Raw genomic sequence first — 17,206 nt, forward strand, 5'->3', positions numbered from 1 at the left:
ATAATGACTGATATAATGAATGTCTCATTTATGTAATTATTTTATTATATATCTATATATTGAATTAATTTATTACACAATTAAATAATTATTTAATGATTGAATTAATTAATCTCATTTAATTAATATTTCATTATATATTTAAATATTGAATTAATTTATTACACAATTAAATAATTTTATGACTGAATTAATTATTGTCTCATTTAAGTAATTATTTAATAATATATTTAATAATTTAATAGTTGCATTCTTGCTCCTCCACAGTCAGTTGTTAAGTATAAAGGTTTACATAATTTTTCCTGTTGTTTACACACTGTGTTCAATAGAAATGTAAAAAAAAACATATAAATTCTTGTGTGTTATTATTTAACAAGACTTTATTTTTCCATTGTATTGATCCGATCACACGTATTGACCGACTTAAGCAGAAATCCTGGTAATTCCAAAGCCTTCTCTTACTTTTTGTTGCACCTGTGCTGATTGTTTACAGAGCAGAGGGGATTTAGTTCCAGTGGGACTTTTTGGTAACTTCCTATATTATGTTGTCACGTTGCCAAAATAAGTAAAACTCATAAGGAGTGTTTATGCAGTTTTACACATTTATACTTTTGTGAAACTAACACAGAATAATTGATCTTTTTCTGTGTGGTAAAAAAAAAAAAAAAAAAATTATAATGCTGAGTCAGAGTCTGAATGCTGCCATCAGTATGTCATGGCAACCGGCTGGTATCTCAGTGGAGAGGAGTGGGACGTCCCAGCAGACAAACGTAGCATGTCGTTTGGATGATAAAGTTGTGGTTTTATATGAAGTTGAGCGATTGGTTCAGCATGTGAAAACCTGATGCGCTCACGTGGGACTGTAAAACCGAAACTGGGCGACATGGGAGCAGAAGTCCATTCAAGGTCTGCGAGCCAGTGGTGCCTGTTCAGACCTGCAGCAGGATTGGGGGGGGGGGTCTGCATCCACACAAAAACCAAAGAGCCGCAGTCTGTTTTGAATCCACCTGAATGGAAAGTTTACAGACATGTGACAACATGAAGAGACCACTTCAGTCACCGACTCCACCTGCAGCCTGTAATCATCCAAAACATGCCCATATATGGGCAGCACTTCCTGCTGCAGCTTCACGGGTCAAGTCTGTAAGTGGGTCAAAATGTCTGGGGTTCTGGAGAACTCCTTCACAGACCTGGAGCAGGTTATCACATGATTTGTCCCCTTTTATTGACTGACTGTAAATCATAACCTGTATGACATGTGCTTTTAATGCCCTGAGTTTCGCCTGCAGGTTTTTCTCCAATCAGCAAGCAGATCTGTGTAACCTGGAAAGTTTGAATGAAAAAAGATCTTATCAGCTGACTCAATCCTACTAAAAACTGGGGCCAATGGGTTTTATAAAGTCCTCTGTCCTCTGTGGACATTTGTGTGGGGACAAAAGCTGAGGATTTACAGGAGGAGGAGGAGGAGGTGTTGGGTTTCTCTCACCACTCTTTTTGTCTGTTTTTCCTCCCACAGGCTTCAAGTTGAAGCATTTCCTGCGAGACAATGAGACTCTGTCGAGCTTCCTTCGGGGAGACGCCTCCTTCCCCGAACACGCCGTCCAGCAGATCACAGAAGCCGACATCGACCTGGAGAGGGTGAGGCGGCGCTCTGCACGTGCTCAGTCCACCTGCACCTTGTCCTGAACCTTCAGAACGTTGTGTTGATTCTGGAAGATTCTGAACCAAAACATCATGCATTTTATGATGAAAACATAGAATAGCAAGCTGATCCGGTTTCTGATCCGGTTTCTGTTTCAGGTCCTCCTCAGAGGAGTTGGAGTCCGCCTCAGGGACATGTGTCCCACAAAGGGGGGCAAGCAGAACCTCGGAGACTTTGTGACAATCTCAGACCAGCAGGTGGCGAAAATGGTGCAGGAAAGCATCTGTGAGATGCCGCCAGCCTGGCTGAACCGGGCTCAGCAGAACTTTGTCGATAACCTGGACTTCTTCAAACCCATTCGGGTAAATTTGGGTTTTTGGGTCAAAATAATTTTTTTATGAGATAAAGAGCTTTTAAACCTGATGAAGACATTCAGAATCTAATGCAGAACCTCAGAGTTTGTGCCCTCAGTGCTGTCTGCCAGGTGACTCTCACATGCTAAGCGACGGCATGGAGGCGTTTCCTCAGGTGGCTCCATGCAGGTGTGCTGTGCTTGTTTAGAGTGTGTGGGAGGAGGCGTGTCGCAGCCTGCCTCAGCTCTTTGTGCCTAATTTTTGTAGCCTGGAGACCAGATTTAAAGGCTCTGAATGCAGCAGCACTTTATAGAGGCTTTGCCACCTTTTGTCTACAAAAATCTATGAGCTGAGCTGGACGAGTTTCCACAGCAGCAGAGAGAACTTGGTTAAGTTGGGAGCTCCATGTGGGTTCACTGATCATCAGTCAGAAGCTTCAGGAGAATCATAATGAAACAGCAGCTGGAATGAAACAGGAAGTAAAAAAATCACAACTCGCATGTTGTCATCTGATACGGAACAGAAAAAACTCAAGTTACCATTCAGGAGTCTTCAGTCTGAAGGACAAATTTCTTTTTTATACTAAAAATCATGTGTTAAAACACAATTCCTACAACCTTAACTGCATTATATTTGGGACCATGTGTGAAGCATAAATAAAAACAACCTGTATTTTATTCCAGTAGAAGATAAACAACGTGTTCGACATTGAAACTGAGACTTTTGATCATTTTGTGGAAAATATGAGCTCAGCAACACGTCTGTAAAAAGTAGTTCCAGGATGATGTTTAGCATTGTTAGCATCGTAACATATTAGAGGTGGAAGTAGTGCAAGGAGTTAAGGAGAAGACGAATAACTTCCTCATCTTAATCATCATCAGTGCATCGCCTGTCACTTTGCGGGGTTTCCTGATCTCAGATCAACTCAGTTTGGTTAGACAGAACCTGGATCAGATGAGTTTTGACATTTAAGTTTAAACTGAGTTTGTTCTAAGTGTCAGACGAAAAGTTGTAGGTAGGTCAGAGGTTTGCAGACCTACGGCTTCGTCTGAGTTCTGCAGACCTACGGCTTCGTCTGAGGTCTGCGGCCCTACGGCTTCGTCTGAGGTCTGCGGCCCTACGGCTTTGTCTGAGGTCTGCGGACCTACGGCTTCGTCTGAGGTCTGCGGCCCTACGGCTTTGTCTGAGGTCTGCGGACCTACGGCTTCGTCTGAGGTCTGCGGACCTACGGCTTCGTCTGAGGTCTGCGGACCTACGGCTTCGTCTGAGGTCTGCGGCCCTACGGCTTCGTCTGAGGTCTGCGGCCCTACGGCTTTGTCTGAGGTCTGCGGACCTACGGCTTCGTCTGAGGTCTGCGGCCCTACGGCTTCGTCTGAGGTCTGCGGCCCTACGGCTTTGTCTGAGGTCTGCGGACCTACGGCTTCGTCTGAGGTCTGCGGCCCTACGGCTTCGTCTGAGGTCTGCGGCCCTACGGCTTTGTCTGAGGTCTGCGGACCTACGGCTTCGTCTGAGGTCTGCGGACCTACGGCTTTGTCTGAGGTCTGCGGACCTACGGCTTTGTCTGAGGTCTGCGGACCTACGGCTTTGTCTGAGGTCTGCAGACCTACTGCTTCGTCGCGTTGCAGCCATGAATCTGCGGTCAGCAGAGTAACAGAAATATGTTCTGTCTTTCAGAGGGATGTCCGGTCCGATCCAGAGGCCGTCCAGCAGGTTGTCACTGCAGCCAACAAACTTCTGGACAGTTTGGGTTTACTGGCTGTAGAGGTAAGATGAAGTCCTAAAACTACCCTGTCCTACAGACAGACAGTGTCCCCCAGCGGACTCTTTGGGCCTACATCAGCAGCGCCGGGGCCACTGAGTTTACTTGGCAGCTCTGAGTGTCCCTGAGAGTCTTTGTGTCCTGATAAAAAGTAGCTTCCCTGCAGCAGAGAGACGGACCAGAACCAGCTGAACAAAGACTCAGCAGGTCTGTCGCCTCGCGGTGTCTCAACAAACAACACTCAGCGTCCATCCTCGTCCTGCTGAGAGGCTGATGACCGCAGGTGGCTGGATGGTGGACCGGATCAGAGATACTGGGGGCAACGTGTCCTCTGAGGAGACTTGGTGTGACTGAGGAGAAATTTGGTACAATTTAAGGACCGTGTGGAGTAGGTGGTGTTTCAGGTCAGGGAATTGGTCCACCTGAGTTTCAGGTCAGGAAAACAGTCTCGTGATTTTGGGTCAGGGAACCGTTTGGACTCAGTTTGAATAACTTTCTGCTCTGTAATTGGAAGAATACAGAATCTGCTGTGCTAGGAGAACCACGACGATGTGTGAGATCTAGTTGGTTCTGCCTTCTCTCTGTCGGCCTCAGTCCTTTTTTCTGGTTGTGAGAACAGAGACATGTCCGTAGTCCAAAACTCCATCTGCACCATGGCTCAGGCTTCTTCCTATTCATTGTTGGCCCGGTCTGATTCTGTTGATGAGACGAGTTCAGATTTATCTTTCAAATATGGTTCTAAAAAAATCCTTTTATTGCATGTTCTGATGTTCTTTTCCTCAAACCTTGGAGGTAGTTTGACTTGAGATCCAACAGAGGGCGCTCTGGTATCAGTTTGGCCTTTTAAAGAAGCTGATGATGCTGATGATGCTAAGGGTTCTGAGGATGTTGATGTTGTTAAGGGAGCTGATGATGATGATGATGTTGAGGGTTCTGAGGATGTTGATGATGCTGATGATGCTAAGGGTTCTGAGGATGTTGATGTTGTTAAGGGAGCTGAGGATGTTGAGGATGTTGATGATGCTAAGGGTTCTGAGGATGTTGATGTTGTTAAGGGAGCTGATGATGCTGATGTTGTTAAGGGTTCTGATGATGCTGATGTTGTTAAGGGAGCTGATGATGTTGATGATGTTGAGGGTTCTGAGGATGTTGATGATGCTGATGATGCTAAGGGTTCTGAGGATGTTGATGTTGTTAAGGGAGCTGAGGATGTTGAGGATGTTGATGATGCTGATGATGCTAAGGGTTCTGAGGATGTTGATGTTGTTAAGGGAGCTGATGATGCTGATGTTGTTAAGGGTTCTGATGATGCTGATGTTGTTAAGGGAGCTGATGATGTTGATGATGTTGAGGGTTCTGATGATGTTGATGATGCTGATGATGCTAAGGGTTCTGATGATGCTGATGTTGTTAAGGGAGCTGATGATGTTGATGTTGTTAAGGGAGCTGATGATGTTGATGATGTTGAGGGTTCTGATGATGTTGATGATGCTGATGATGCTAAGGGTTCTGATGATGCTGATGTTGTTAAGGGAGCTGATGATGTTGATGATGCTGATGTTAAGGGAGCTGATGATGTTGATGATGCTGATGTTAAGGGAGCTGATGATGTTGAGGATGCTGATGTTGTTAAGGGAGCTGATGATGTTGATGATGTTGAGGGTTCTGATGATGTTGATGATGCTGATGATGCTAAGGGTTCTGATGATGCTGATGTTGTTAAGGGAGCTGATGATGTTGATGATGCTGATGTTGTTAAGGGAGCTGATGATGTTGAGGATGCTGATGTTGTTAAGGGAGCTGATGGATGGTTCTGTTTTACCAGAATAAAATTCTACAGAATCAAAAGGACATTTCTGAACCAGATTTTCAGAACTAGAACTTGTCATGGCTGGTTTGTTTCCAGTCTGAAGCTGATTTCTGTTGAAATTTCATCGGTTCTGTTTTCCATCTTCAGAATTCCTCTGCGGTTCTTCACCTCAAGTTCTCCTGTCTCGGCTCTCCTGTCAGAACCGTGCTGCAGCTCTGCCTTACTGTTACTCTCCTCTGTCTGTGTTCTCCAGTTAGCTGGGATGAAGAGCTGGGTCGACCTGAGGAATGAGATCATCTTCCTCACTCAAAACGCCACCTCATCACCCAGCGCCATGTACCAGGCCGTGTCCAGGATCGTGTGTGGTCACCCGGAAGGCGGCGGTCTGCAGATCAAGTCCCTCAACTGGTACGAAGACAGCAACTACAAGGCTCTGTTTGGGAACCACAACACCAGCGAGGATGACGCCACCGCGCACTACGACAACTCCTCCAGTGAGTCCTGAGGCTGCTTTTACTGGTCCACAGTCCTGGTCCACAGTCTTGATCCATGATATTGTCCAAAGTCCAGAGGCCTTCTGTACAAACACATAAAAATGTTCTTGGCACATATTTCCACATATATTACGCCTTAATAACATGTGACCTGTATATATAACACACATCAGCGCTTGCTTGGCTTAGAAGCACACACACACACATGCATCGTGCACATAACCCGATCATCACTGATTCTACCTGAGAACACGGCACAGTGTGGGACCATCATACTAAGAAGAAGACGCTGGACATAACAGAGGATTTTGGTGCCGCGTTTCTTCACATGTCGCCCTCTAACAGCATCACGTGAAACAACACGGATCATGAACCAACTGTTGACCAGACTTGATGACTTACAGACAAACACAAATGACAGACTGGCTAGACTTTGGCGAATATGACCAGAGGAAGATGAAATGTGTCTTATTATGAGCTGCGCTTCACGTCGGGGAAATGCTGTTTACTAAGAAGCTTGTGTGTGCTGCAGTGGTTGGTGTGTGTGGTTCAGACTGGAGTGGGTTGCTATTTATGCTGATAAAAAGCGTCTATGACTTAGAAAGGTTGTAACTGGGTTGTAGTGTTCTTGGCTGGCACGTAGCTACCAGTCGGAGTGTTATTTTTGACCAGTTAGTCCAGTGAGAGACGTAACATACGTGATTTCAAGTTGTCTGAGGTATCACAGAGGAGACCGAGTGGTCCACCTGGGTTTCAGGTCAGAGGAGACCGAGTGGTCCACCTGGGTTTCAGGTCAGAGGAGACCGAGTGGTCCACCTGGGTTTCAGGTCAGAGGAGACCGAGTGGTCCACCTGGGTTTCAGGTCAGAGGAGACCGAGTGGTCCACCTGGGTTTCAGGTCAGAGGAGACCGAGTGGTCCACCTGGGTTTCAGGTCAGAGGAGACCGAGTGGTCCATCTGGGTTTCAGGTCAGAGGAGACCGAGTGGTCCACCTGGGTTTCAGGTCAGAGGAGACCGAGTGGTCCACCTGGGTTTCAGGTCAGAGGAGACCGAGTGGTCCACCTGGGTTTCAGGTCAGAGGAGACCGAGTGGTCCATCTGGGTTTCAGGTCAGAGGAGACCGAGTGGTCCATCTGGGTTTCAGGTCAGAGGAGACCGAGTGGTCCATCTGGGTTTCAGGTCAGAGGAGACCGAGTGGTCCACCTGGGTTTCAGGTCAGAGGAGACCGAGTGGTCCATCTGGGTTTCAGGTCAGAGGAGACCGAGTGGTCCACCTGGGTTTCAGGTCAGAGGAGACCGAGTGGTCCATCTGGGTTTCAGGTCAGAGGAGACCGAGTGGTCCATCTGGGTTTCAGGTCAGAGGAGACCGAGTGGTCCATCTGGGTTTCAGGTCAGAGGAGACCGAGTGGTCCATCTGGGTTTCAGGTCAGAGGAGACCGAGTGGTCCACCTGGGTTTCAGGTCAGAGGAGACCGAGTGGTCCATCTGGGTTTCAGGTCAGAGGAGACCGAGTGGTCCATCTGGGTTTCAGGTCAGAGGAGACCGAGTGGTCCATCTGGGTTTCAGGTCAGAGGAGACCGAGTGGTCCATCTGGGTTTCAGGTCAGAGGAGACCGAGTGGTCCACCTGGGTTTCAGGTCAGAGGAGACCGAGTGGTCCACCTGGGTTTCAGGTCAGAGGAGACCGAGTGGTCCACCTGGGTTTCAGGTCAGAGGAGACCGAGTGGTCCATCTGGGTTTCAGGTCAGAGGAGACCGAGTGGTCCACCTGGGTTTCAGGTCAGAGGAGACCGAGTGGTCCATCTGGGTTTCAGGTCAGAGGAGACCGAGTGGTCCACCTGGGTTTCAGGTCAGAGGAGACCGAGTGGTCCATCTGGGTTTCAGGTCAGAGGAGACCGAGTGGTCCACCTGGGTTTCAGGTCAGAGGAGACAGAGTGGTCCACCTGGGTTTCAGGTCAGAGGAGACCGAGTGGTCCATCTGGGTTTCAGGTCAGAGGAGACCGAGTGGTCCATCTGGGTTTCAGGTCAGAGGAGACCGAGTGGTCCACCTGGGTTTCAGGTCAGAGGAGACCGAGTGGTCCACCTGGGTTTCAGGTCAGAGGAGACCGAGTGGTCCACCTGGGTTTCAGGTCAGAGGAGACCGAGTGGTCCATCTGGGTTTCAGGTCAGAGGAGACCGAGTGGTCCACCTGGGTTTCAGGTCAGAGGAGACAGAGTGGTCCACCTGGGTTTCAGGTCAGAGGAGACCGAGTGGTCCATCTGGGTTTCAGGTCAGAGGAGACCGAGTGGTCCATCTGGGTTTCAGGTCAGAGGAGACCGAGTGGTCCACCTGGGTTTCAGGTCAGAGGAGACCGAGTGGTCCACCTGGGTTTCAGGTCAGAGGAGACCGAGTGGTCCATCTGGGTTTCAGGTCAGAGGAGACCGAGTGGTCCACCTGGGTTTCAGGTCAGAGGAGACCGAGTGGTCCATTCTTCATTGAGAGTGTTGATACTGAAGGTTCTGGTCGTCCCACACGTCGGTATAAGTGTGTGAAATAAAACATGTGACTGGAGCAGGCCAATGGTTCCCAACCAGGGGTCCCCAAAGAGCACAGGCGGTCCCTGAGGCTTTGAACATTCAGAGCCATTGTGGTTCATCTCTCACACATTGTCCCTGTTTTAAGGAGTAAAAGTGGGGCTGTGTGTTGTTAATTTAACTTTGTCTTCATCAAAGACCAGGGTTCAGCCAGAATTCATTATTTATGGTGAGAATACCTTTAAGAATCACCTTTTTAAAAAGCATAAAACCAGGCATGAGTTCAGCATGGGGTGGGGCAGGGGTCCTTGGCTTTGTCGTAGGTGCATGAAGGAAGACGTGTCGGGAACCGCTGGATGTGATTTAAAAATGAATGTTGTCAGAGCTGTTTCATGTATTTTTGTTACTGATTTGTGGGATGGAAAGGAAGGTCGGAAATAGATATTTTGGCGTCTGCATTGCTCAGTCTGATGAAGGGAGACCTGGAGCCTATCCCAGCAGTCTTTCTGCTGGGATAGGCTCCATCAAAACATCAGAAAACTAAATATCGCTGGTATCTTCTCCACCTCGCTTAATACCAAAAGTAGCAAGAATCAAACCAAACAAGCATTGAGAAGGAATTAACATAAAACTGCATGGTTAAGCTCAAACTATCCCATTAATCGCCATTGCTGAACACGCGAGGAATGCTGGGAAACTCCGCCCACCAAGCTTCGACACGCCACAGATTTTTCTAGGCTATTTTAATCTTTCCTCCACATTCAGCAACATCAGTTCCATTTGATCAGAGTTTCATCTTTTTGTATGTTTCTGGTGTGTTTGCTGCTGTTGTTTGGACAAAACATGACAACATTCCACATATTGACTTAGTTGCATATTTATTAATGAGTGGACCCAAGCGGGTCCATGTGGGATGCAGAGCTGCACTCAGTTCCAAGTCAGAGGGGTGCCTGAAGGAAAGCAACCTGGTCTGGACCAGCTGGACCCAGAATCATCTGGATGTCCACAGATTTCTGTTTCACATGCTGAAACATTTTGGTGTTTGTAGAACATCTGATGTTCCACCTGCAGGCTCTGACTCGCGTAGGTCTCTGGACCGACTCGGTTCACGCCACGTCTTAACGTGTCGGTTTCATGGCCTCCCTGTGTGTGTTGCAGCTCCGTACTGTAACAACCTGGTCAGAAGTATGGACTCAAACCCGATGTCCCGGATGATCTGGCAGGCTCTGAAGCCTCTGCTGCTGGGGAAGATTCTGTACACCCCCCACACCCCCGCCACACAGAGGATCATCCACGAGGTATGACATCACATCCTGTTTCCCGAACACCTTGTTTGTCGTGCCGAAACATCCTAGATCTGATGACTGAATAATTAGCATGATACCTGTGACAGAGGAATCTGTCTGACCTCATCAGTCAGCTGACCAATCGGAGCAGAGATGCAGCTGTCACATGGAGGAAACCATCTATTTCTGTGTTGCCTCCAGGTGAACCGGACCTTTCAGGAGCTTGGTGTGTTCAGGGACCTGGGCGGCATGTGGGAGGAAGTGAGGCCCAAAGTGTGGGACTTCATGGAGAACAGCCAGCAGATGGAACTGATCCGGGTGAGCTGGCTCCGCCCACCACCTCATGCTCCGCCTCCTTCTGCAGGATGTTTTTATTTCAGACTTGAATGAACCAGAATCCTTTTTCTTCCTTCAGTCTCTGCTGAAGAACAACATCACCGCCTCTTACTTCCACGCTCAGCTGACCAAAACCGACTGGACCGTGTCGGACATTTCACACTTCCTGTCCAAGAAAACAGACCAATCACGGCCAGGGGGGACCGTCACCTGGAGAGAGGTGTTCAACGAGACGGACCAGGCCATCATGAGCATCTCCCGCTTCATGGAGGTCAGTGTGGCCCGATGGGTTCTACTGGTTCCAGTACGGAACCAGTTAGTGATCAGCTGACTGAGCTGTGTGTTTGTTTGTGTGTTAGTGTGTGAACCTGGACAAACTGGAGCCGGTCTCCACCGAAGAGCGACTCATTAACCAGTCCCTGCTGTTGCTGGAGGACCGGAAGTTCTGGGCGGGAATTGTGTTCCCAGACATCCCCGCCAACGCCACCGAGCTCCCGCCCAAACTCAACTACAAGATCCGCATGGACATAGACAACGTGGAGAGGACCAACAAGATCAAAGACGCGTAAGGACACACGCACACACACACACACTGCGTTCTCGTCCTTCGTATCGGACTTCTGACTGATTTGGATGTTTTTACTCCTAGATGTATCTGTTATTCTCTAAACTGAGCATGCTCAGACCACTGTCTTCATCACGCTCACGCTGTCCAGCGGATGTTCATGTCCCTTTGTTTTCTGTGCTCCTTCAGCTACTGGGACCCGGGTCCTCGCGCCGACCCGTTCGAGGACATGCGGTACATCTGGGGCGGGTTCTCCTACCTGCAGGACGTCATTGAGCACGGCATCATCCGAGCGATGACGGGCACCAAGGAGAAGACGGGGGTGTACATCCAGCAGATGCCGTACCCCTGCTATGTGGACGACATGTAGGACGACACACAGCGTCTGTCCACAGGTCTCGTCCTCTGTGAAGCGGTCCTTAATTCCTCTTGTCTCTGTCTCAGCTTCCTGCGGGTGATGAGCCGCTCCATGCCGCTCTTCATGACGCTGGCCTGGATGTACTCGGTGTCCATCATCCTGAAGAGCGTTGTGTACGAGAAGGAAGCCCGGCTGAAGGAGACCATGAGGATCATGGGCCTGGACAATGGCATCCTGTGGTTCAGCTGGTTCATCAGCAGCCTCATTCCTCTGCTGATCAGTGCCGGACTGCTGGTGCTGCTGCTCAAGGTGATCAACACTCACCGAACCCTGAAACCAGCAGAAACGAACACTGAACCATCTCATCCTGTCCATGTAGAGACTAAAAGTCCAGCAGCAGAACCAGTGTTTACTCCGACTGGTCTCTGACCCTGTTCCCCTGTCCGGTGTCCGTGTTTTCCCCCATGTTCAGTGTTTAAACCATAGACTGTATATAAAAAGATGGGCGGAGCCTCCGTGACGTCAACCGTAGGTTTCTGAAGAGCTGATTTGAAGCTCGGTGGGCGGTTCCTACCATCACCATCTTGGCAGGGGCATGCGTGTTGTTTCACCCGCAAAATACAAATATGGGCAAAGAGGTGGAGCTGAGAGGGGGGCTGTGAGCGTCATGGTGGATGATTGACATTGTTTTAGAGCTCTGGCTGAATTACCAAGAGCTAGCTGTTAGCCATGAGACTTGGTCCCGTTGAGTGAGTCTGGATCAGGACTGGGCTGAACAATCAGAGAAAGGCAGCTCTGATCTGTAACTTAACCCACCAGTTCAAGCTGGAGACCCCCAACAAACCTGCCAGTCTGTATGAGCATCTGGCTTGATGCTGAGCGGTCACTCAGGCTGCTGGGTGAAAACATCAGCATCTAGGTGGAGGAAAACCTCCTTCAGGGTCAGAAATGGACCGTATCTGAGCTGAATGCAGGTTTTGCAGGCAGCAAAAACTTGTTGCTGCCTGCAGAGTTCAGATTACAGCTATGTGAGGGGGATCGGATGACTTCCAGATACCGCTATGCGTGTCCCAGCCTTTGGTTCTAACCCTCACTGGGCGCTCAGACAGATGTTTTCACCTGGAGCTAACTGGACTTTGTGTTGATGCATTTGTTGTCTGGACCAGGGATCCCCTATCCAGGTTCTCCAGGACCGGTGTCCTGCAAGCTTTCCAAGTGTCCCTGCTGCAACACACCTGATTCAAATGTATTTAGCCGGCGTGCAGAGCTTGTCTGAGTCTGAGTCAGGTGTCTTCCAGCAGGAACACTTGGAAAACCTGCAGATCACCGGTCCTGAAGGGATCCCTGGTCTGGATAGCAGAACGCTTTCATTGGTTGTTTCTTCTACTGCTCCGAACCAGAAACATGGAGGGAGGGGGCGGGTGGGCGGACAACTGGGTGACTGGACTGGATGCGTCGGTCCAGTTACTGCTTGGATCTGAAATAATGTCATGATTCAGCGGCAGTGTGTCCTCATGAATCACCTTTATGAAGCAGAGGAGATGGTTCAGAGCTGATCCAGGTCCTGGTGGTGGTCAGGTCTTTGACAGCAGAAACTCCTCGACCTGTGGTCAGTGACGAAGATGTAAATCTGTCCTCTACAGAAAGGAAACCTGCTGCCTTACAGCGACCCCGGCGTCATCTTCCTCTTCCTGGCATCCTACGGCGTGGTCACCATCATGCAGTGTTTCCTCATCAGCACCGCGTTCGCCCGCGCTAACCTGGCGGCCGCCTGCGGAGGCATCATCTACTTCACCCTCTACCTGCCCTACGTGCTCTGCATCGCCTGGTCCGACTACATCGGCTATGGCGCCAAAGTCTTCGCTGTGAGCTGCCTTACCTTTGATCAGCCTGTTGTTCTGATGTTGTGATTGGTCTGATTGGGTCACGTGTCCTCCTGTCCCGCAGTGCCTCCTGTCTCCTGTGGCTTTTGGCTTCGGCTGTGAGTACTTTGCTCTGTTCGAGGAGCAGGGAGTCGGCATCCAGTGGAAGAACCTGGTGTCCAGTCCTCTTCAGGAAGATGAGTTCAGCCTCCGTACCACCATCCTTATGATGTACTTTGACTCCCTCCTGTATGGAGTCCTCACCTGGTACATCGAGGCGGTGTTTCCTGGTGAGCTTTTACCTCCTGAGGAGGTTTCTTGTGCAGCTTCTGATCAGCAGGGAGTCGTGGTTGTAGACTGGTTCTGGGGTTTGGATGTTTGAATGAAGTCCTGTTGGTCTGTAGGTCAGTACGGGATCCCTCGGCCCTGGTACTTCCCTTTCACCAAGTCCTACTGGTTTGGAGAGAAGGAGGTAAAGTCCAACAAAGTCCATCTGAACCGCAGAGGGAATGCTTCAGGTGAGAACGCTGTAACTCCCTCAGGCCAATGGAGGCGCTGTTGCTCCACCCATCCAAGATAAAAACATCCCTCCTGAGCTCTGCTTTAAGGTGTGTGTACGTCTTTACAGCGGTGTGTATGGAGGAGGAACCAGCTCACCTGGAGCCAGGAGTCTATATTGAGAACCTGGTGAAGGTTTACAGACATGGTAAGAAGTTGGCGGTGGACGGACTGACGCTCGGATTCTACGAGGGACAAATCACGTCTTTCCTGGGACACAACGGAGCTGGAAAAACCACCACCATGTGAGTAGCGCTACTGATACGGCACCAGCACCGCCGGGTGCAGGTACTGATACGGTACCAGCACCGCTGGGTGCAGGTTGGGGGTGTCAAATCGAAAAATCAAATATTGGGATTTTTTGCTTCACATTTTTATACATATTTATATTTTTATTAAATAAAAATAATCAATTATAAACTTTTTTGTCATTTTTATTGTTTTTATTGATCTTTTTACTTGTTTATACGATACGAGCACCACCTGCTGTAGGTTAGGGGTGGGAAATATAAACAACAAAAAATGTTATATTGGGTTTTTTGCTTAACATTTTTAAAATCGATTTAAAAAAAAAAAAAAAAAAGTTTTTATTTTTTTTCACCAAAAAAATATATTATTTTTTCAAATAATTGAAAATGATCAATTATAAATTTTTTTGTAATTTTTGTTGTTTTTATTGATCTCTTTATTTGTCTTCTTGAGCATTATAACAGCAGAATGATGGTCTGGATACTGTGAGGTTTTTTACTCTCTGAAATTAAGAAAAATAACTTGCAAAAAAAGTTTTTGTACTTTTTTTTTTTTTTTTTTTAGTCTACAAAAATCAGCAATACTGACGAATTGTGAGAATCACAATTTAAATCGAATCGGCACCCAAAAAAGTTTGAATCGATGTCATCACAGCCCTACCGATACGGTACCAGCACCGCCGACTGCAGACTCCAGGCTAGCTTTTTACGCTGGTTCAGCACCACATTCTGATACATTGTTAGGATTTGTTTTTGATGCCTTTACACAACAACGGTTATGTAAACTCCTTAGCAGGAAGAATGTTTAGGAAATTATTTCTCTTTGATGCCAAAATGTTCAGTAAAAATGTTGGAAAATTAACTTAGTGTTAGTTTCAGAGAACTAATAGAAACAATAATAGATCAGATTGGTGGTAGATGAAGACACCACTGTGTGCACATCACCGTCCTGCCATAGCATCAGACTCTAAAGCTGGTTCTGGTTCTGCTTCAGACACAGGTCCTGCTACAAGCAGGTGTAGCCTGGCTCCGGGTTTAAGATGTTTACCTATCGGGTCTCTGCAGGTCCATCCTGACGGGTCTGTTCCCTCCCACTTCTGGCACCGCCTACATCCTGGGCAAAGACATCCGGACGGAGCTGAGCAGTATCAGGCAGAGTCTCGGCGTCTGTCCTCAGCACAACGTCCTCTTCAGCATGTGAGTCCTACGCTGTCTTCATTCCTCTGGTTTCCAGTGTCTTCTGTCCTTGTTGTCCTCATTCTTCTGGTTTCCAGTGTCTTCTGTCCTTGTTGTCCTCATTCTTCTGGTTTCCAGTGTCTTCTGTCCTTGTTGTCCTCATTCTTCTGGTTTCCAGTGTCTTCTGTCCTTGTTGTCCTCATTCTTCTGGTTTCCAGTGTCTTCTGTCCTTGTTGTCTTCATTCTTCTGGTTTCCAGTGTCTTCTGTCCTTGTTGTCTTCATTCTTCTGGTTTCCAGTGTCTACTGTCCTTGTTGTCCTCATTCTTCTGGTTTCCAGTGTCTTCTGTCCTTGTTGTCCTCATTCCTCTGGTTTCCAGTGTCTTCTGTCCTTGTTGTCTTCATTCCTCTGGTTTCCAGTGTCTACTGTCCTTGTTGTCTTCATTCCTCTGGTTTCCAATGTCTACTGTCCTTGTTGTCCTCATTCTTCTTGTTTCCAATGTCTACTGTCCTTGTTGTCCTCATTCTTCTGGTTTCCAGTGTCTTCTGTCCTTGTTGTCTTCATTCCTCTGGGTTCCAGTGTCTTCTGTCCTTGTTGTCTTCATTCCTCTGGTTTCCAGTGTCTTCTGTCCTTGTTGTCTTCATTCCTCTGGTTTCCAGTGTCTTCTGTCCTTGTTGTCTTCATTCCTCTGGTTTCCAGTGTCTTCTGTCCTTGTTGTCTTCATTCTTCTGGTTTCCAGTGTCTTCTCTCCTTGTTGTCTTCATTCTTCTGGTTTCCAGTGTCTACTGTCCTTGTTGTCCTCATTCTTCTGGTTTCCAGTGTCTTCTGTCCTTGTTGTCTTCATTCCTCTGGTTTCCAGTGTCTTCTGTCCTTGTTGTCTTCATTCCTCTGGTTTCCAGTGTCTTCTGTCCTTGTTGTCTTCATTCCTCTGGGTTCCAGTGTCTTCTGTCCTTGTTGTCCTCATTCTTCTTGTTTCCAATGTCTACTGTCCTTGTTGTCCTCATTCTTCTGGTTTCCAGTGTCTTCTGTCCTTGTTGTCTTCATTCTTCTGGTTTCCAGTGTCTTCTGTCCTTGTTGTCTTCATTCCTCTGGTTTCCAGTGTCTTCTGTCCTTGTTGTCTTCATTCCTCTGGTTTCCAGTGTCTTCTGTCCTTGTTGTCTTCATTCTTCTGGTTTCCAGTGTCTTCTCTCCTTGTTGTCTTCATTCTTCTGGTTTCCAGTGTCTACTGTCCTCGTTGTCTTCATTCCTCTGGTTTCCAGTGTCTTCTGTCCTTGTTGTCCTCATTCTTCTGGTTTCCAGTGTCTTCTGTCCTTGTTGTCCTCATTCTTCTGGTTTCCAGTGTCTTCTGTCCTTGTTGTCTTCATTCCTCTGGGTTCCAGTGTCTTCTGTCCTTGTTGTCTTCATTCCTCTGGGTTCCAGTGTCTTCTGTCCTTGTTGTCTTCATTCCTCTGGTTTCCAGTGTCTTCTGTCCTTGTTGTCCTCATTCTTCTGGTTTCCAGTGTCTACTGTCCTTGTTGTCCTCATTCTTCTGGTTTCCAGTGTCTTATGTCCTTGTTGTCTTCATTCTTCTGGTTTCCAGTGTCTTCTGTCCTTGTTGTCTTCATTCCTCTGGTTTCCAGTGTCTTCTGTCCTTGTTGTCTTCATTCTTCTGGTTTCCAGTGTCTACTGTCCTTGTTGTCCTCATTCTTCTGGTTTCCAATGTCTACTGTCCTTGTTGTCCTCATTCTTCTGGTTTCCAGTGTCTTCTGTCCTTGTTGTCTTCATTCCTCTGGTTTCCAATGTCTACTGTCCTTGTTGTCCTCATTCTTCTGGTTTCCAATGTCTACTGTCCTTGTTGTCCTCATTCTTCTGGTTTCCAGTGTCTACTGTCCTTGTTGTCCTCATTCTTCTGGTTTCCAATGTCTACTGTCCTCGCCATCGTTTGACCTTCGCTGTTGCGCCCCTGCAGGCTCACAGTGGAGGAGCACATCTGGTTTTACGCCCGTCTCAAAGGTCTGACGGAGGAGCAGGTGAAGGGGGAGATCGAGCACATCCTGCTGGACACGGGGTTGCCGCACAAGCGCAGATCCAGAACCAGCACTCTGTCTGGCGGCATGCAGAGGAAGTTGTCCGTCGCGCTGGCCTTTGTTGGCGGCTCCAAGGTGGTGATCCTGGACGAGCCCACGGCGGGCGTTGACCCGTACGCCCGCAGAGGAATCTGGGACCTGCTGCTGAAGTACCGACAGGGTGAGACTCTCTGATTGGTCAGGTTTTT

The 17,206-nt window shown here is 48.1% G+C and overlaps 1 protein-coding gene across 1 annotated transcript in view; it reads left to right on the forward strand.

Moving 5' to 3' along the window:
* The window catches only part of abca1b (ATP-binding cassette, sub-family A (ABC1), member 1B), a gene marked incomplete at its 5' end in the record, with an annotated part of 49,991 nt that overhangs the window by 14,927 nt on the left and 17,858 nt on the right, over positions 1–17,206 (forward strand). The window contains 16 exons of the mRNA XM_079250282.1: positions 1,517–1,638; positions 1,801–2,004; positions 3,670–3,759; positions 5,818–6,058; positions 9,723–9,862; positions 10,052–10,168; positions 10,266–10,457; positions 10,546–10,751; positions 10,941–11,117; positions 11,196–11,418; positions 12,753–12,974; positions 13,057–13,261; positions 13,376–13,489; positions 13,600–13,774; positions 14,843–14,974; positions 16,901–17,178. Coding sequence (XP_079106408.1) covers positions 1,517–1,638; positions 1,801–2,004; positions 3,670–3,759; positions 5,818–6,058; positions 9,723–9,862; positions 10,052–10,168; positions 10,266–10,457; positions 10,546–10,751; positions 10,941–11,117; positions 11,196–11,418; positions 12,753–12,974; positions 13,057–13,261; positions 13,376–13,489; positions 13,600–13,774; positions 14,843–14,974; positions 16,901–17,178 — 2,838 coding nt within the window. The remainder of the gene's footprint in view (positions 1–1,516; positions 1,639–1,800; positions 2,005–3,669; positions 3,760–5,817; positions 6,059–9,722; positions 9,863–10,051; positions 10,169–10,265; positions 10,458–10,545; positions 10,752–10,940; positions 11,118–11,195; positions 11,419–12,752; positions 12,975–13,056; positions 13,262–13,375; positions 13,490–13,599; positions 13,775–14,842; positions 14,975–16,900; positions 17,179–17,206) is intronic.

The sequence above is a fragment of the Telmatherina bonti genome (assembly GCF_933228915.1).
Source record: "Telmatherina bonti genome assembly, chromosome: 12".
In the NCBI taxonomy this organism is placed as follows: domain Eukaryota; kingdom Metazoa; phylum Chordata; class Actinopteri; order Atheriniformes; family Telmatherinidae; genus Telmatherina; species Telmatherina bonti.